The sequence below is a fragment of the Podarcis muralis genome, chromosome 2, assembly GCF_964188315.1.
Source record: "Podarcis muralis chromosome 2, rPodMur119.hap1.1, whole genome shotgun sequence".
Taxonomy (NCBI): domain Eukaryota; kingdom Metazoa; phylum Chordata; class Lepidosauria; order Squamata; family Lacertidae; genus Podarcis; species Podarcis muralis.
Genome location: NC_135656.1, coordinates 122819682 through 122839933, shown reverse-complemented (window position 1 = coordinate 122839933; position 20252 = coordinate 122819682). Strand labels below are relative to the sequence as shown.

The window sequence follows — 20252 nt, the reverse complement described above, 5'->3', positions numbered from 1 at the left end:
TCTGTGTTCCCCACGCAGAAGACCTACCCCTTCCTTGTTCTTCCTCTTACTTCAGACACAGCCGAAGAAACCTTTTTTACTAGTTTCAACCTCTCTTGCAAACCTGAGTTCATTCTGAGCTCTAGCCAGCCTGACTTTCCCCCTGCAACTGTTGGCTATCATGAAGGTCCCTGCCAACTCAACAATTCTGTGATTCTGTGACTTGCTAACTTTGCCTGCCTTTCTTCCTTTCCAGGCTACTCCTTTCACACCATGCATGGCTGGTTCACTGCAGTTTGGGAGCCCAGCAGAGGACTTTTCGAGTTCACTGCGGAGGTATACGTGGATGACCAGAGAGCTACTTACTATGACAGGCAGAGCAGGCAGGCGGTGCCTGGAGTCCCATGGATGAAAGATGCTGTGAATCATGATCCTCATATATGGAATATAAACACTTGGAGATTACAGAATGCTGAACTGAGGTTCCGCAAAGATGTGGAGAACCTGCAAAAGCACTACAACCAAAGTGGAGGTGAGCAGCATTCAAGAGACTCCCCTCTGAAAGTTTTGGGATAAAGGTGCAGTCTTTTACCGAAATTAACCGTGTTTTCTTTTCGCTTGCCGAAACTTTTAGCAGAAACAAAGAACTCTTCCTTTCCCACGTTTTCCAGCATAAATCAGAAGGATTTTTAATCCTGAAAATTGGAAGAGCATATCCTACTGTGACTCTGATGTTTCTCTTTCAGGCTTCCACACTTGGCAGATGGCGTATGGCTGTGAGGTGAGTGAGGATGGCCACAGAGCAGGCTATACCCAATATGGCTATGATGGGGAAGACTTCCTCAGCTTTGACAAGGAGACCCTCACCTGGACAGCGACGGATGTTCCAGCACAGTTTACCAAGAGGAAGTGGGAGATTGACTTGGCCTGGTCTCAACACATCAAGTTCTACCTGGAAAAGGAGTGCCCTGAGTGGCTGCCGAAATTCTTGGAGTGTGGAAAGGAGGTTTTGCTGAGGAAAGGTGCGAATGGGAAAGCAGATCCCGCAGACTTAACAATCAGCTCCCTTTGTGGAATTCCTGTGCATGTTGTTGGACCCACAACTTGCATCAACCTTGGTCGACATGGCCAATGGTCAGGGGTGAGGGCAGTTGTAGTGCGGCAACATCTGCAGGGCCACGAGTTCCCTGAACTAGGTCCACCACCATCCTGTTTTCCACCAGTGATGGTCCATCTAACTCCCTATTGTCTAAGCCATGGGTAGGCAAACTAAGGCCCGGGTGCCGGATCCAGCCCAATTGCCTTCTAAATCCAGCCCGTGGACATTCCAGGAATCAGTGTGTCTTTACATGAGTAGAACGTGGCCTTTTATTTAAAAAGCATCTCTGGGTTATTTGCGGGGCATAGGAATTCATTCATTTTTTCTTTTCTTCAAAATATAGTCTGACCCCCAACAACGTCTGAGGGACAGTGGACCAGCTTCCTGCTGAAAAAGTTTGTTGACCCCTGGTCTAAGCCGTGGGTAGGCAAACTAAGGCCCAGGGCTATATCTGGCCCAATGGCCTTCTAAATCCGGCCCACGGATGGTCCGGGAATTACATGAGTAGAATGTGTGCTTTTATTTAAAATGCATCTCTGGGTTATTTGTGGGGCATAGGAATTAATTCATCCCCCCCCCCCCAAAAAAATATAGACCGGCCCCCCACAAAGTCTGAGGGACAGTGCACTGGCTCCCTGGTGAAAAAGTTTGCTGACCCCTGGTCTAAGCCGAGGTTTGCCAGCCTTTGGGGACCAATGGGCACATTAGGAATTTAGAAGTAGTAGTCAGTCACAAAATGGCTACCATGGGGTTTGTGGCGTAACCCAGAATGGAGCCCTTTCATGGGCACTATCCGAGATATTGGCAGGCACACTAAGTTTCCACAAACACTGCTCTGGCAACGCCTAATCGACACTGACTGGCCGTGGCTTTGCAGAGTTTCAGGCAGGGGACAGGGAACCAGGGATCTTCTGCATGCGGTAAGTGGAAGTATCAGGAACTCTGGGGTGGTTTAAGATTAACATTGCTCCTCACAGATAAGTCAACTGGTTCAGAGAGATCTGACTCCGGTTCTGCTACGGAGACCCATTGATGCTGTTCCCTGTAGCCCTAAGAAGGCTCACTATGCAAGGTGCAGAAATGCCAATTGCTGCCTTTTGTAGCAACGGAATCCCAATCTCGGGAGCTCCTAATCTCTTGGGGATCCTTCAGGTGGTGGGGTATTTTGCTAACTTATTACAACACAGCTAGAAAACCTCAGGTCCAGGACACCTGAATGTGTCCTGAGTATTTTTGCTTGGCTACAATGTGTCCTGATAATTCCTCTTCCTGAACACTCACTTTCTATAGACCTGTGAATGTCAAAATTACATCAAGTGCTCCACCCACTTTAAAGGAGCGCATCCATCCTCTCAGTGGCTGGAAGGGTGCTGATAGATGTGCTTTAGCAACAACTTTGTCCTTTTCGCAGAGCCTCCGACAGTGAAAGTTACACGCATGGCAGGTTATGATGGGCTGGAAACCCTTATCTGCCAGGCCTACGGATTCTATCCCAGAGAGATCAACGCCAAGTGGATGAAGGATGGGGAGGTCTGGGAGCAGGACACCTTCCGCAGGGATGTGGTCCCCAACTCAGATGGGACCTATTACGCCTGGCTCGGCATCAAGGTTGACCCCAAGGATAGGGACCACTTCCGGTGCCATGTGGAACATGATGGACTTCCGGAGCCTCTGGACTTGGCCTGGGAGGAGCCTGGTGAGTGATGAGGAGGGGAGGAAGGCTGGCTGGCTGTGGTGACTAGTTGCCCCAATGGGAAGTCCAAGCAGGACCTGAACAAATCAGCATTCTCCTCACCTGCAGTTCCCAGCTGCTGGTATCGTTCATGGGCATACTGCCCCCAATTGTGGTGGCAGAGCGTAGGCATTGATAGGTCTCTCCTCCATGAATTTGTCTAATCTTTAAAGCCATCCACGTTGGTGGCCCTCACTGCCTTTCGATGGGGGGCAAATTCTATAGTTCTATATATTGCATGAAGAAGTATTTTTTGTTGGGGTTCCCATTCATCATTCTCTCTTTTTACTCCATTTCAGCCTCAAAAGTATTCTATCTGTGGATCATCTTGGTGCCGGGGGCTGTTCTTATGGTGTTGATGGTAGCAGGGATCACACTATACATCAGTGAGTATAAACTGTGAATTCATATGCAGGGAGGAAGGAGATCATGCTGTTTTAGACTTTGAGGATGAGCTGAGGACTTGATAGCTGGTGGCCCATCAAAATCTGCAGGTAACCATAAACATCTCCCCTGATGTGCCCAGAAACTATGTGAATGGTGTTTTAGTACCATGACCGAAGAAAGTAGCCATGGCTGCATCCGCACAAGGACTGATTTCCTGCAAGATAAGCAAGAGAGCCAGTGTGGTGTAGTGGTTAAGAGTGGTGGACTCGTAATCTGGTGAACTGGGTTTGATTCCCCGCTCCTCCACATGCAGCTGCTGGGTGACCTTGGGCCAGTCACACTTCTTTGAAGTCTCTCAGCCCCACTCACCTCACAGAGTGTTTGTTGTGGGGGAGGAAGGGAAAGGAGAATGTTAGCCGCTTTGAGACTCCTTAGGGTAGTGATAAAGCGGGATATCAAATCCAAACTCTTCTTCTTCTTGTAAGGCACTTGAGGCTGCTAAAAACTGATGGAGCCTGTGCTGGGGAGGGTTTTGTGTTGCCAAGCCTCAGGGATTGGGTTGGGTTGGGTGGGGGTCTCTTCCACTTCCAATGATCTGCTTCTGCTTCCTCAGGAGACCGGCGAGAGGGTGGCTCCAGAACAACTTCAGGTGAGTGATGCCCTCTTTGAAATGCTTCTCCAACACAGAGCCAATCTCTAGGGTGGGACAAGGGGAGAATTGTGGTGCTTAGTTCTTAGACTGGTCCTCAAGCTGCAGAAGACTCATGACATCTCTTTCCACCCCATCCTTGACATGTTCTGGGCGAAATGAGTCTCCAGCCTGGTCTTTGTCTCTGTGCAGAGACTCTTCTGGTGCAAAATATGTATGTGGGATGGACTCTGAGAAGCAGCGCTGGCAAAGAGACGAAGAGTATCTTGGTGCAGAACGATGATATCTGATTAATGTTTAAATGTTTTACCTCTTATTTTGCATTAAGTGGTGTATAAATTAATAATTAATAATAGTGGCTGGCTACTTTCACCCTATGCCTCCCTATTTGATTTGTCTATCTTCTGTCTCCATGGAGAATTTGCTTCCTCTGTTGCCCCCTGGTAGAGTTTCAGGGTATGCCTGAAGGCCATTTACAGGGATCAGGAAGGAAAATATGTGACTCCATTTCCTTGTATGAGTCCTCATTTGGAGCCCTGCAATTCTCTCTCCATTACACACTTTCCCCTTCACTGTAGCGCCCCTTGCATGTGACTTGAGCTGTGGTGGGTTGGTGCAGATGTTCAGTTGGCCCTACCTCAGAAGACTAGGCTAGACTTGATGGCTCCTTAGATCCTTCCAGTCCCTAAGGCCTTCATGCTGACAATTCCACCATGCCAGCTTAACAACAGTCTTTCATTTACATTTCTGCAGCAAGATATTCTGCTGGTGTGCCAGAGAGCTGAAGAAGGTGCCCCAAAGCCTGTTGTGAATCTTCAGTGCTTCTCCAGAGCTTTTGCCTGCAAATTATACAAGCTTCATAAGGGCACAGGAAGCTGAATCAGAGCTTTGGTCCACTGAGCTTCAAGCACTGTCTGCAGTGACTGGTTGCCATGCCTAGAGATGCTGAGGATTGATGCTGGAACCTTCTGCATGCCAAGCACATACTCTACCTCTGAAGTTTACATTTGCAGTGAAAATCAAAGAGATGGGATGGTGAAGGTCCATTGTGGGTTGGATACTGTTTTGCCACATGCAAGGGGTTCAGTGGGAATCACAGCACAAGTGGAGGGAAGTTCAGGGTTTTCATTTAATAGACAGCATACACAAAAAGTCTTTTAGCAAAATTACAGAGCATGAACCGAACTTTCCCGTTCAGTTATTGGGAACTCCAGGGATCGATAATGGAGAGACTCGGGTCTTCTTTTAGCCGGAACTCAATTCCGGCATGTCTCAGGTAAGCACCAAATTAAGCCAAAAGCCCTTGCTAATCGCCGAAGTGCCAGTAAGAGAGGAAAAATAATACAAACCACTGTCTATTTCTTTGAGATACAAAAGTCTTCCATGTAGGTTCCCCCTATAAATAGTTTCAAAAGAGAAATTTTGGGGATCCACTTTAAGGATCACATTCCTTAAAGGAATGTCCATTGATGTTTTAGCATGGAATGTTCCATGGCATGGAATTGATGTTTTAGCATGACAGCACCTAACTTCTAAACAATTTATAGACAAAGCTATCTGGAAAGGTCACTTTATTGTATATATTTGTTCTTAAACTCTGCACATTTTTTCTTTGATAACCTTATAGCATTACTCTTTTTGAAAATTGGTTTTATTGGTATTTTCATATAACTATAATATTTTATATAACTATTTTATAATATTTTATCTGAACAGTTTTTATTACATTCATTTTCTAAAAAAACCAAATAAAACAACCTAACTGACATATTTCAAATCAGCGAAATTGAGGGAAATTACAAAAATCTGAAAAGTTGGTAATTACAGACAGGAATTTATTTATCACCCTCTTAAGATATATAGAAGCAAAATATGAGCGCAAAATGGAACCGGTCAAAGAATTAATGATAAAATGGCACTTTTCTCCAAGCAAGAATATGGAGAGAATTGTTTTAAAGTGATTGTCATCCAGTGTATGAGTCCTGTGATCATAAGTAGGTCATGAACAAGTACAGTCTCCTTATGGCACAAGGAAATTATCACTTTTACAGTGGTGCCTCGCAAGACGAAATTAATTCGTTCCGCGAGTTTTGTCGTCTTGCGAGTTTTTTCGTCTTGCGAAGCACGGTGTCGGGAAAGTTTTGGAAAAGCTTCAAAAATCACCAAAGTCTTCACAAACCTCAAAAAAGGCTACCACACCGCGTTCTATGAGTTGTTCCTCGAAGTCAAGTCGCAACTGTATTAACGGTGATCTTTAACGGTGTTAAGAAAAAGGAAACAAACTTGCAAGACGTTTCCGTCTTGCGAAGCAAGCCCATAGGGAAAATCGTCTTGCGAAGCAGCTCAAAAAACAAAAAACCCTTTCGTCTAGCGAGTTTTCCGTCTTGCGAGGTACCACTGTATTTGGGTAGTAGCACAATTGCTCACAGCAAAAGAAAAAAAGGTACATCTTTATAAAGTATTCAAATGAACACGCTTATTACTGACATGCACCAACTGTGAATTTATCGGGAAGCTGATAACTTTGGGGACACATTGGTCTCTGTTCTTGTTTGGATGCTGATCTTCTGTATCGGGAAGTTTTTAATGTTTGATGTTTTATTATGTTGTTGATGATGATGGTAATGTATGGAAGAAATTGTTGTATTAGTCTTCTGCTCTGCGAGAGGTACAGAACCAATTGTTTTGACAATGTTAGGCTTATATTCTGTTTCTTGGAAAAAATATTTAAATAATTTTAAATAACTTTTAAAATTACATTCCTGGTTTTAAGGTGGTTTGGGGGGGTTGTTTGTTTTTTGTTTTTGTTTTGGGGAGTTATGTTGTACTCTGGCCTTTCCCAGTGTAAAAAACAAAAATTTGCCCTTATTCCCTTATGTGGGACACAAGAGCCCTTATAGAGTCCTTTGCAGGTTCTCCATCGGTCGGAGAAAATAACAGAGGCCAACCAGAGAATACTGAGAAGCAAAGCAGCTAGTAAGCCCGATCGTTATTGAACTGTTGCAACAGGGTGGCCCCTTCACACACAGGAAAGGAGGAGGACCCCGAACAAAGGTGTGCCCACCCTTATATAGACATTTTATATTACCCACCTGGAGTCCAAGACAATCCCCAGAAACATCATACCCACATCACAGAAGAGGTGGTCTACAGCAGAAATCTGAGTGCATTGTTTATCTCGTCTGACAGGTTACCTGTTAATGGTTACTTGATTGGATACCCTGGGGAGCCTGGCCAGTCTTTTGTAAAGACAAATACTTAGTTCCTGAGCCAGGTCACAAGCTCACCCTTTTCATACACAGACATACCCTTAAGACAGGATTTGTGAACAAAAAGACAATGGGGAGGCTCCCCCACCTCCTCCCTCCTTGCAGAGAAAACATTTGGAGGTTTAGTTCACACAAGCATTCCAAGGTTTGAGTTTTAATTATGGCTTTACAAAAATCATAGCACTCAGGATGATCACAATAGTATTAAAAAAACCCATTGCAATCGCTATAATATGAAACACAATAGCATATAAATGAAGCAAACAATGGGAACAAATGTATCAAAACACCTGATACAATTTAATAAAGCAATAGTAACTCAGTATTCTCAGGACACAGGGGTGCCAACTTGAATAAAATATTGGGCCCAGGTAAGCCCCAGTCCACATAACTGATCACATGATGTGGGACACACCACTTGAATGGCAATGCCCTGCAAATATTTTTATGTGTTCTTATGGAAGTGTGCTTTGGGGGCTCTCTAGAGGTTGCGGTATAGATGCAAACTTTGACAAACCCTTGGCAGTGTACTTGGATTGCTCTGAAAGTTACCGTATTTTTCGCTCTATAAGACGCACCAGACCACAAGACGCACCTAGTTTTTGGAGGAGGAAAACAATAAAAAATATATATTCTGAATCTCAGAAGCCAGAACAGCAAGAGGGATTGCTGCTCAGTGAAAGCAGCAATCCCTCTTGCTGTTCTGGCTTCTGGGATAGCTGCGCAGCCTGCATCCGCTCCAATAAGACGCACACACATTTCCCCCTACTTTTTAGGAGGGGAAAAGTGAGTCTCATAGAGCAAAAAATATGGTACTTCCCAACAACAACGAAAGGGCTCTTGTAGAGCAGGTGGGCATGGCTTGACCAAAACAGTCTGGCAGACCAAGTGGGGAAGACCTGGCAGGTGTAAACTGGCCCATGAACCAGATGTTCCCACCTCTGTCCTAGAAGGAACCCTTGATCCAGACTCTTGTGAATGTGTTTTTCACCAAGTTTTGACATGCTCAGCTGACCTCTCTGATATCCTCAGAGTCTGGAGCCACATCTGGTGGTTTCTGCAACGTGTTTTACAGTAGTCCTGCACCTGCATACAATACAATACAATACAATACAATACAATACAATACAATACAATACAATACAATACAATAATACAATACAATACAATACAATACAATACAATACAATACAATACTCTTTATTATCATTGTCCCATACAGAACAACGAAACTGAAAAAATCTACATCCGACATTCAAAACCCAACAAGCCTGCTATTCCAGCTATCCCAGCCTGGTTAACCCCCTAAAAATTCTGATACCCCATAATTAAATACAATATATTCCCACAGAGACTACCTTACACTGCATTTAAAACCCAAATCGCATTTGGATAAAAACTGTTTCTCAGGTGGCTAGTCCTAGTCTTTATAACCCTGTACCTTCTTCCAGAAGGCAGAAGCTGAAAGAGATCATTTCTGGGGTGTGCACTATCCTGCACTATCTCTGCAGCTTTCTTATGGCACCTGGAAGCATAGATTTGCTCCAAGGTGGGAAGAGTGCACCCAATTATTCTCTCCGCAGTCTTTACAACCCTGGACAGCATTGTTTTTCCCCTGAAAAATATGGAGCCACATTGAAAAATCAGGAGGTTGTGGAGTCAGTTGTTCTTTCCCTTATAATTATCAAAATCATAGCAATTTTTTTAATCTTCTCAACAAAGCTCCAGGGATTTGTCAAAATATTGCCTTGGAGCCCACTGAAGTAAACATCTGATTCAAGAGCCCCATGATGTAATATCTTGTATCTGAGCTGCAAAGGGCTGGTGCATAAGTATCTCCTTTACTACTGAGAGCTTAGGTGAGAGTTTTGTACAGACTACACAGGTGTGAGGTTGATTTCCATCCCCTTCAGACTGTAAGTCTTGGTTGGGCTCCATCAATGTTAGGAAAGCCACTGAACTTTGCTTAAAGAATCATAGAATAGTAAGGTTGGAAAGGACCCACGGGTCATCGAGCCCAACCCACTGCAGTGCATGAATCTCAGCTAAATCGTCTAGTTTGGCTTCATCTACAATCTTCCAACTGAGAGGAGCAGTTCCATGGGAGAGGACTGTTCAAGGCAGACGAGAAATGATACCACGTTTGCTCCTTTTGCTCCTTCAGCCCTACGCAGATTTGGGAATGGTGGAAGTGAAATGCCCCTTGACTTTAGAGAGAGAATGGATTGACCCATTCAATTATTACAAACCAGGAGATCACCTCATCAGCGCGGTCATTTCTGCTACAAGAGCTTTATTTCATTCATACGTCTTCAATAAGTCTCCCTCTACCAGCTTCAGACTGTAAGTCAACCTGGTTACTGCTGCTCCACAAGCTGACAATTGAATGAACCCCAAACATTCCCAATGACGGTGCTCTTTTGTGCTCCTGTTAATCCTTGTCCTGTTTTGTCTTTGGGGAGAGATTCAGCAGTGCATCTGTGCTGAGGCACCATTGATTGCATGGCTTGTCCTTTCAAGATGTTATTAGCAAGGTCCCCTTCCAACTGTAAAGTATAGAAATGTAAGACAAAGCAGTTCTTTCTTGGTTTTGAAAGTGGAAAAGGGCAGGGCACTCTCTCCAGGTGATCCCGATAGCTGCTTATTAAATAAGCAAATGTTGCCCAGTGGCATGTTTTCTGTTTGGAAAGTAGGACCAAATCCACTATGACATTTTAGCAACATATCAGCTGTCCATAAGTTTTCAGCTAGGAAACACTGGAGGGTCACTTCCAGATTACCTCTTGGTTGAGTATTCATTCTGGTCTGTTTCCACAATGTTTAGCGGGGAAGTATATGACACTCGCTGCTTCCTGAGCGTTCATACTGATTGGGTTGTGTACTATGTTGTTGTTGTTTAGTCGTTTAGTCGTGTCTGACTCTTCGTGACCCCCTGGACCAGAGCACGCCAGGCACTCCTCCTGTCTTCCACTGCCTCCCGCAGTTTGGTCAAACTCATGCTGGTAGCTTCGAGAACAGTATCCAACCATCTCATCCTCTGTCGTCCCCTTCTCCTTGTGCCCTCCATCTTTCCCAACATCAGGGTCTTTTCCAGGGAGTTTTCTCATGAGGTGGCCAAAGTATTGGAGCCTCAGCTTCACGATCTGTCCTTCCAGTGAGCACTCAGGGCTGATTTCCTTAAGAATGGAGAGGTTTGATCTGTGTACTATGACAATACCTAAATGCAGTTTTCTATCACACTTTGTTCTTCTTGGAAGTGTGTTTATTGTCTCTGGCCTACATTTATTGCAACTATTCTTGATCATTTTATTTTGGCAGTAAAGCAGCCACAAAGTACTGGAAACCTCTGTCCCTCTTGTTTGCCATTGAGGAGATCAATCAGAATTCCAGGCTCTTACCCAACACCACTCTGGGCTATAATATCCATGATAACTTTTTCCGTGGAAGGGTGACGTACGAAGCCTTGGTAGACCAGCTCTCTTCTGGGCAGGTGAATGTTCCAAACTACAACTGCGGAGGACAGAATAACTTGGTTGCTGTTCTTGAAGGGGCTGAGTCTCACAACTCCATCCAGATTTCCAGGATCCTGAGTATCTATAACATCCCACAGGTAGGAATGGAGAGGGGTGTGGCATTTTCTGTCCTAGTCTAATTCTAGAAAACTCAAAAGCTATGTATATTTTGCATAGTGTTGATATAATGTCTTCCTCTTAAAAATGAGGAAGACCTGGGATGTTAGGATTTTTATTTTTAAAAGCTGTCACAAACAATTGTGGTTTTTTTGGGGGGGACGGTATTGGAATTAAATGATACTGATGAACTGACTATGATGGATACATTAAATGGGGGGGGGCCCTCAGTGTCAAATATTGGATTTTTTCTAATGTTCCAAGTATTGGATTAACCTATTTTGCTACTGTAGCATCCCAGGTCGACATGAGTAATCCACTATTACTCTAGAGTCTTGCCCCCAATCAGTCAATGCCAGTTCAGACCACATGAACACATATGGGGACAAAACCAATAGGGAAAGAGGATTTAAGATGATAGAGGACAGTGTGTCTAGGATCGCAGGCTTAAGCCTCCTTCTTTTTTCTATTTAATTAATTGTAAGAGGAAACGATGGGGGAATGAATGCCAGTAAACAGCTGGGCTGTCCTTTTAGGCAAAAACAGCAGAAGAGTGGGAATGTTCAGCTGGGAAACTTCACTCTTTCAAGTCATCTTCATGTCAAATGGTGGTTCTCAGCACTCTCTGTATGGGGAATAAAGGGGAATAAACGAGGTCTCTAGTATAGGTGGCCATGCCACTAAATATTTGGGAAAGTAGATATGTTTTGCCCACATTAAACATGTTATATGGTGATAGATTAGATATAGATAGATGATAGATGATAGATGATAGATGATAGATAGATAGATAGATAGATAGATAGATAGATAGATAGATAGATAGATAGATATAGATGATAGATAGATGGATGATAGATAGATAGATAGATAGATGACAGATGATAGCATAACATTTTGAAAGCATCTAAGTGGCAAACTACAACAATAAGCCTATTCGGATGCTTTAAAGGTTGAGGTAATTTTAACCTGTTTTAACTATTTTAACCTTCATATGTTTTAAAGTATTGCTGTAATTTTTCTTGATTTCCGTACTTTCCATAAACTGCTTTGAGAGCTATTGTTTCAAGCGGTGCATGCATTTTATGACAATAATGAACTATATATGCAAATAAAGTAACAAAGAGTAGTAAAATCGTAGTATTAAAGCCTATTAAGAACAAATAAAAACAGGGACCCAGGGAATTCCTAGATATTAAAATCCCATCTGATCTTACGTGTCAAGTCATTGCCTCAGCACAAAGATTTGCATTTACAAGGTAAATAGTTTTTATTTGGAGTAATAATAATAAAAGGCTTTGATCCGAAACAAGTCAACCATCTTACTTCTTTTGCCAGGTCAGTTATGCATTTGTCTCCCAAGTTCTCAGTGATAAGAGGCAGTTCCCTTTTTTCTATCGAATGGTCCCCAAAGAAGAAGCCCAATATTCAGGGATTGTCAAGCTGCTCCAACACTTCAGATGGACGTTCGTTGGTCTCTTTGCTCCAGACACCGACAACGGAGAGAGATTCTTAAAGATGTTGCTGCCTCTGCTCACTGAGAATGGCATTTGTGTTCCCATCTCACAGAGCATCCCCCTAGTTGACAATCAACCTGTGTATATCAGTTTCCTACCATTCCAAAAGTGGAGACAAGTCAATGTGTTTCTTTACTATGTAGAAACTAATTATTTATCCCTGGGAATCATAATTATAGAAAAAACATTCAACCTCTTAAAACCCAAGACAGGGAAAGTCTTGATCACCACGGCTATGTGGGACATCTCCTTGGAGTTAAATTACAGTGGCTTATCTTTCCAACACATCCACGGCATTCTTTCTTTCTTTTTGGAGACAAATAAACAGGCAAAATACGGTGGTTTTCTACCCTTCCTCTCTGGTATTAAAAAGTTTTGGGAGGAAGCTTTTAATTGCTCCTATTCAAAGCATGCATTCTCAGTGAAAGGCTGGAGAAGATGCAGAGAGAGGGAGAAACTGGAGATGCTTCCCCAAGACGATCTGGAAAGGATCCTCTCTCTAGACAGCTACAGGATCTACAACACTGTCCAAGCTGTGGCTCGCGCCATAAATGCTGCATATTCATCCAGATCTCAGCAGAGGGCAAAGTACAAACTGGAAGTTCAAAGGCTACTGGCATGGCAGGTATTTCATTCCCATCACAGACATCTCTGCCAGACGTAACAATCAGTCGTACCATTCCAGAATCATTTTCTTGGATTTGTCTGAGAACATGTGTAGTGTGGGGAGGTAAAAAATTTAGGGACCAATTCAGGTCACTTCAGAAATGGGTCTACAAAATATCACGTTCCCAAGCAGAAGCTTAAAGACACAGCTACTTGAGTCTGCACCCAGCCCCAGGTCAAAGGAGATCTAAGCATGAAATGGGCAGAATTGGATTGTTGTTGTTGTTTAGTTGCTTAGTCATGTCCGATTCTTCGTGACCCCATGGACCAGAGCATGCCAGGCACTCCTGTCTTCTACTGCCTCCCGCAGTTTGGTCAAACTAATGCTGGTAGCTTTGAGAACACTGTCCAACCATCTCGTCCTCTGTCGTCCGCTTCTCCTCGTGCCCTCAATCTTTCCCAACATCAGGGTCTTTTCCAGGGAGTCCTCTCTTCTCAGCAGAATTGGATAGCCAGTATAATTTCCCCTTATTCTAGATGATACTCTTTTCTCTGCCATTCTAGCTCCACCCTTTCCTGGGAAACTCCCAGTTTTACAATTCTTCCATGGATGGAGTATATTTGGATGAGAATGGAGAACTGGCAGCTGACTTGGACATTGTGAATTGGGTGAAGTTTCCCAACAAGTCCATCCTTAGAGTGAAGTTGGGGAGTATCAACAGACAGGGATCCCGAGATCTACAGTTCTCCACCAACCAGGATGCCGGTGCTTGGCCCAAAGGGCTCAAACAGGTGAGAGAATTCATCTATTTTTCTATGGTATTTCCCACCTCAACAGCTCTAACTATGGTCTACCTCCACATGCCTGTCAACATCTGTGGGAGATTGCGGTCAAACATAACTTTGATTGAGTGCTAATTAGTTCATGAAAGGTTTAAGACAACCCCTGTTCTGTTCTGTATTGTATTGTAGGATAGCTCAACAATATTACAACCAGAGCATAGCTAACTCGAGCCCCCTCTTTTCCAATGAAAGAGGAAGTGAAGCCTTCTCTTCTTGCCATGTTGCTCTCTCCATGTCATGTAAATGACCAAGGAGGATGTGCCTAAGCAAGCTCCAAGCTTAGCACACAAGTTTGGAATGATATACTGTACTTTCTACTTGAGTATTTTGCCTTTGTTCTCCTTGCTGCTGCTTGGATAAATGCATGAATCTGACCTTTGGAATGTTTCGTAAGTAAAGCTTTTTAAACTTACTTAACAGTATTAGCAGCCTACATTCCTAACACTTCACTATGCTGTTTCACATTGTGAGTTTAAACTCTGCAACTGGGGGCTACTAGAGAGTGAGTTTATCCCCCCCACCACACACATGTTATTTACTCCACACATGTGAGTCATAGGGATTCATATTTTCAACATCAGCATCCAGGATTTCTTTTCATTTAGTAGTAAAGGTAAAGGTAAAGGGACCCCTGACCATTAGGTCCAGTTGTGACTGACTCTGGGGTTGCGGCGCTCATCTCGCTTTATTGGCCGAGAGAGCCGGCGTACAGCTTCCGGGTCGTGTGGCCAGCATGACTGAGCCGCTTCTGGCGAACCAGGGCAGCTCACGGAAACGCCGTTTGCCTTCCCGCCGGAGCGGTACCTCTTTATCTACTTGCACTTTGACTTGCTTTCGAACTGCTAGGTTGGCGGGAGCAGGGACCGAGCAACGGGAGCTCACCCCGTCGCAGGGATTCAAACCGCCGACCTTCTGATTGGCAGGTCCTAGGCTCTGTGGTTTAACCCACAGCGCCACCCATGTCCCCATTTAGTAGTAGGTCCCTATTAAATTGTACATGTAGCATTCAGATGTTTGTGGTGTAAGGAGGCTGCTTATTTTAGTAACCAGATGAAGTGGCCCACTTTTCCTCCAACCCCTGCCCTAATTAAACTGGAAACGCTTATTAATAATAATTTATTAATAATAATTTATTATGCCATTATTATTCCCTTCATTCATTAAATGCCATGGGCACAGTACAGAGAAAATAGACATATGAATTCCCTTATCTACAGTGCTGCAACAGTGAAGGCTCTGTTTCACATTCCTGGGAAATATTCTACACTAATCAATGAGTCTGTAATTGGATCATATCCTATGGCTCTCAGTGTTTACCTTAAAGTCTTCTGAGAACTTAGGTTCTGATCCATTTATCATATGTACCCATTTGATAAATTGTCTTCAGTAGCAAACATGGAGCCTGTGTAGTTACTGGAGGTTTGGTACTATGCAAATTTCAGTGACTCTCTCAATTTCCATATATTTCAGATTTTCATTATTCCAGTCTTGAGTTCAGCTCCCCACAATTCTGCATCAGACTGACATTAAAAAAAATTAATGTCCTGATTGCCAGTTTAGTACAAATTTCTTTTCACACTCACTCTTTTTTTCCAATACCAAAAATTCTCAGAGGATTGGTGAAATGTCGTTCCATTTGGCTTTCCCCACAATGAATAACCTGGTAGCTACAGTTTGCACCTGCTGCAGCCTCTGGATTGTCTTGAAGGGTAGCTCAACAATAGTACAGCCAGGAGGTTATCAGAGCATAGAAAACTGCGTCCAGACTAACCCTGTCTTAGGAACTATCACAGCTAGTGGACCTGCAGGAGCTGGAAATAGCCACTGAATGTCACTGAATTCACTTGGGCAGCTAGCAGCTACGGTATGTGGTGCGGAGCGCCACAACTTTAATTGATGCTTTTAACTAAACATAAGGCTAGAATAGCTAGAAGAATTGATTAATATTGTGGCCCTCCCCAACCTTGTACCTCATTGCCACACACACACACACACACACACACACACACACACATTTTTATTGGTTTTTAAAAACATATTTCCAACAAACATATAACATAACTTCTTATCTTATACAATGTTTTAGACTTCCGTCAACACCTCTGATGATTTTTCATTCTTTATCACTTAATTGCTTAATTTCTCTATTACTCTTTCTTGCAATATTTCAAATAGTCCTCCTTACAAAACTTCTTGCAGTCCTACTAGCGTATTCTGTTCATTACAATTGCTTTTCAAATAGTTCATATATTTACTCCAGTCTTCTAAGAATCTCTGGCCCCGCAGGTTTCGAATCCTTCCTGTTAATTTATCTAATTCTGCATAGTCCATCAATTTCACCTGCCCTTCTTTTTTCGTCGGTAATTCCTCTTGCTTCCATTTTTGTGCCAATACCTTGTGCCTCATTTCCATGCCAAAATAAGGCCTATACCTGAAGGGGCGTCTCCACCCCCATCATTCTGCCCGGACACTGAGGTCCAGCACCGAGGGCCTTCTGGCGGTTCCCTCGCTACGAGAAGCCAAGTTACAGGGAACCAGGCAGAGGGCCTTCTCGGTAGTGGCACCCGCCATGTGGAACGCCCTCCCACCAGATGTCAAAGAGAACAACAACTACCAGACTTTTAGAAGACATCTGAAGGCAGCCCTGTTTAGGGAAGCTTTTAATGTTTAACAGACCACTGTATTTTAATTGTTGGAAGCCGCCCAGAGTGGCTGGGGAAACCCAGCCAGATGGGCGGGGTATAAATAAATTGTTGTTATTGTTTTGTGGCCTCATTTCCATGACAAAATAAGCCTAACCTATTTTCCTTGGCGCCCCCTTGTCTTTATGCTTAGACCCTGCCTCCTTCCAGGTGCACGGCAAGCTGCAGCCCTGGATCTGCCAAGGTGGTTCAGGAAGCAAAGCCACTCTGCTGCTATGACTGTCTTCCCTGTGCGGAAGGGACCATCTCCACTCACGAAGGTGGGATGAACTCCAACATGTAGCAATATTCTCAGGAAAGGGGTCTCCATGTTGTAGAATCATTTCTTTAATATTAGAAACGTGGTTGAATATTTTGTGGAGAGTAGGTGTGAAGTCTGTGAGCAGTGCTATTTTTCTAGAAAAAGAAGTGACAGAGCTCACCGTGAACATCTCCATCATTCTCTTAGGATAGCAATGTTGCGCACCTGAGAGGTGCAGGAACTGAGTTCCGGTTGAAAAAAGCCCTGTCTATGAGATATAAAGCAGTGATCTGCAACCCAGGATGCCTGAGTTCTGCCCTAAGATTCATTATTTCATAACTGTTCCAAATTTACAGGTGAAACTCAAAAAATTAGAATATCGTGGAGAAGTTCATTTATTTCAGTAACTCAACTTAAAAGGTGAAACTAATATATGAGATAGACTCATGACATGCAAAGCGAGATATGTCAAGCCTTTATTTGTTATAATTGTGATGATTATGGCGTACAGCTGATGAAAACCCCAAATAAACAATCTCAGAAAATTAGAATATTGTGAAAAGGTGCAGTAGCTATTCAATCCATAACACCTGTAATGGGTTCCTGAGCCTTTAAATGGTTGTCCCTGCTGCTTGTGCACCTTTTTCTTCCACACTTTTCCCTTCCGCATAACTTTCCATTAATGTGCTTTGATACAGCACTTTGGGAACATCCAACTTCTTCTGCAATTACCTTTTGAGACCTTCCCTCCTTATGGAGGGTCTCAATGATGGCTTTCTGCACAACTGTCAGGTCAGCAGCCTTCCCCAAGATTGTGCTTCCTACTGAACCCATTGCAGATGTTATGGATTGAATAGCTACTGCACCTTTTCACAATATTCTAATTTTCTGAGATTGTTAATTTGGGGTTTTCATCAGCTGTATGTCATAATCATAACAATTATAACAAACCTTTTAAGTTGAATTACTGAAATAAATTTAAAATTGTTGTCAGGATAAGGAGTTCCAATATTGTTTAAAAAGTTGTATGGACAATAAATAAATGAATACCTGTCACCCCCGGGAACAGGAATGACTAGAGGACCTCTGGCCGGTTCATTTTTTTCTCCCCAAACCATGTGACATAGTTTTTTGCTACCTTGAAGGAAGGCCTTCCTCATTGTGGTCTTCTTATTTGGCGATCACTCGTAGCCGAGTAAGATTGTCTTCCATGAACACTGTTTTAACAGTGAGTCCGTAAGTGACTGTGGAGGCCAATTCTGGATCCACACGTCGTTCCACAGTGGGGACATTGGTTTCCGGGTGGAAGTTGATCACGGTGTGGATTTGCCAAGCGTGCCTTCCTCTTAGCATGTTTCTTCTTAGCATGTTGGAGTGTCTTCAAAGCCCATGACACCTTTGGTCAAGGCTGTTCTCCAATCCCAACCTCCTTGGTCGTGTGCAATGATTTTTATGGGATACAGTTTTTAAACAGTAGGACAGTTCAAGTTTACCCCCGATGGCACACCCCTGATGGATGCGAACAAAGACAAAAACAAAGAGTAGGGACCACTTTTGGTTTATCTTTTGCAAATAAAAACCTGTATTTGTATTGTCTTTGCAGATGCAGAGCATTGCTCAAGGTGTGCTGAAGAGAAGCATCCAAACCAGGACCGAGATCAATGTGTACCCAAGATTGTCACCTTCTTGGCTTATGAAGAACAATTGGGAACCCTCCTAGCTTCCTTTGCCTTCTTCTTAACTTTAACCACAGGTTTAGTGCTGGGAATCTTTGTTAACTATAAAGACACTCCCATAGTCAAAGCCAACAACTGGGACCTCTCCTGCATCCTCCTTGTATCCCTCCTGCTTTCCTTTTTATCTTCCTTCCTGTTCATTGGAAGGCCAAGGAAAGTGACCTGCCTTCTCCGACAAACAGCCTTCAGCATCATTTTCTCAGTTGCCATTTCTTCTGTGTTGGCAAAAACCATCACTGTGGTGTTGGCCTTCCTGGCCAGAAAGCCAGGAAACAGGGTGAGGAGATGGCTAGGGAAGTGTTTGGCAAACACCATTGTCATTTTCTGTTCCACTCTCCAAGTGGTCATCTGCAGCATCTGGCTGGGGACCTCTCCTCCATTCCAGGACTTTGACACAAGCTCCCAGGTTAAAGAGATCATCCTACAATGCAACGAAGGGTCTGTTGCCATGTTTTACGCTGCCCTCAGCTACATGGGCTTCCTGGCTGCCATCTGCTTCACAGTGGCTTTCTTAGCAAGGAATCTGCCTGGGGCCTTCAATGAAGCCAAGCTGATCACCTTCAGCATGCTGGTCTTCTGCAGTGTTTGGGTGTCCTTTGTGCCCACCTACCTGAGCACCAAGGGGAAATATATGGTAGCTGTGCAAGTCTTCTCTATGTTGGCCTCCAGTGCTGGGCTCCTGGGCTGCATCTTCATGCCCAAATGCTACATTATTATATTGAGGCCAGATCTAAATACAAAGGCATATTTATCCACAAAAACTAAATTAGAAAACTGATTCTTCTTGAAACTGTTTTTCAGATGTGTTGTTCAGCAAGCACAACATCAAACTTCAGATTATGTCAGAGGATTCTGCTCCTCACCACCTCTGCATCCATACATGTGGGATGAGTAGGTGGAATGCTTTAATATACGGTAGTCTCCCACCCTGCTTTTAATGTTTAGTCAGAATCTCCTTTCTTGCAATTTGAATCCATTGGTATGGTTCCTACCCTCCAGAGCAGGAGAAAACAAGCCTGCTCCATCTTCCATGTGACAACCCTTAAGATATTTGAAGATGAACCATCAGAAGTGGCTCTTAGAAACTTCAAGGTGGCATAAGAAGATGGTGGAGGACAAGACATTGTGTAGTGCCCAAGCTGCATAGGAGTTGTTAAGATCAAACCTCTAGGGCAGCATGCTACAATTTAGGAAGAAAATGGACATGCTAGATCATACTGGGGCAATGTGTTCCTGGTGATGCAAAGCTGTCAGCATCTGTGTTTGAAACTGAAATACTTTATTGTCACTTGTGCAATTTGTATACAGTGAGATTACACGAGCACCCCCCACTCAGCTCTCTTAGTCTTAATTCCCCTCATTTTCTGACGCACACTCACCAAACCCGGAAGTCAGTTGCCCTGTTGTTATCTTTTCATTCAGCAGCCTAACAACCCATGGATAGAAGCTGTTTTTTACCCTGTTGGTGCGACTAATCATGCTTCTATACCTTCTGTCCAAGGGCAGGAGATCAAGAAAGTGCCAGCCAGGGTGTGAATCATCCCTGAGAATTTTCCTCACTCTCCTGAGGCAACGTTCTTCTGCTATTTCATCCAGCAGATTCACAGGACAGCCCATAATATCTTGTGCTGTGTTCACCACCCTCTGTAGGCACTTCCTATCAGTTGATGTCAAACTAGCGTACCACACCGTAATGCAGTATGAAAGGGCACTTTCTATTGTGGACCAGTAGAAGGAGAGGGTGGCGCTGTGGGTAAAACCTCAGCGACTAGGACTTGCCGATCGCATGGTCGGGGGTTCGAATCCCCACGGCGGGGTGCGCTCCCGTTGCTCGGTCCCAGCGCATGCCAACCTAGCAGTTCG

General features: G+C 43.8%; 2 protein-coding genes across 2 annotated transcripts; both read left to right on the top strand.

The window, feature by feature from the left end:
• Window positions 1–169: 169 nt before the first annotated feature.
• LOC114592611 (major histocompatibility complex class I-related gene protein-like) lies at window positions 170–4725 on the top strand. The gene is made up of 6 exons (XM_077923672.1): window positions 170–511; window positions 726–1001; window positions 2490–2774; window positions 3110–3171; window positions 3811–3846; window positions 4600–4725. Exons 1-6 carry the CDS (start codon window positions 253–255, stop codon window positions 4723–4725), a joined length of 1044 nt encoding a protein of 347 aa, XP_077779798.1. The 5' UTR covers window positions 170–252.
• A 388-nt stretch (window positions 4726–5113) lies between these two features.
• LOC144326828 (vomeronasal type-2 receptor 26-like) lies at window positions 5114–19167 on the top strand. The gene is made up of 7 exons (XM_077923670.1): window positions 5114–5122; window positions 9280–9458; window positions 10434–10725; window positions 12083–12886; window positions 13432–13659; window positions 16546–16672; window positions 18257–19167. The coding sequence occupies exons 1-7, from the start codon at window positions 5114–5116 to the stop codon at window positions 19165–19167; spliced, it is 2550 nt and encodes an 849-aa protein (XP_077779796.1).
• Window positions 19168–20252: the final 1085 nt, after the last annotated feature.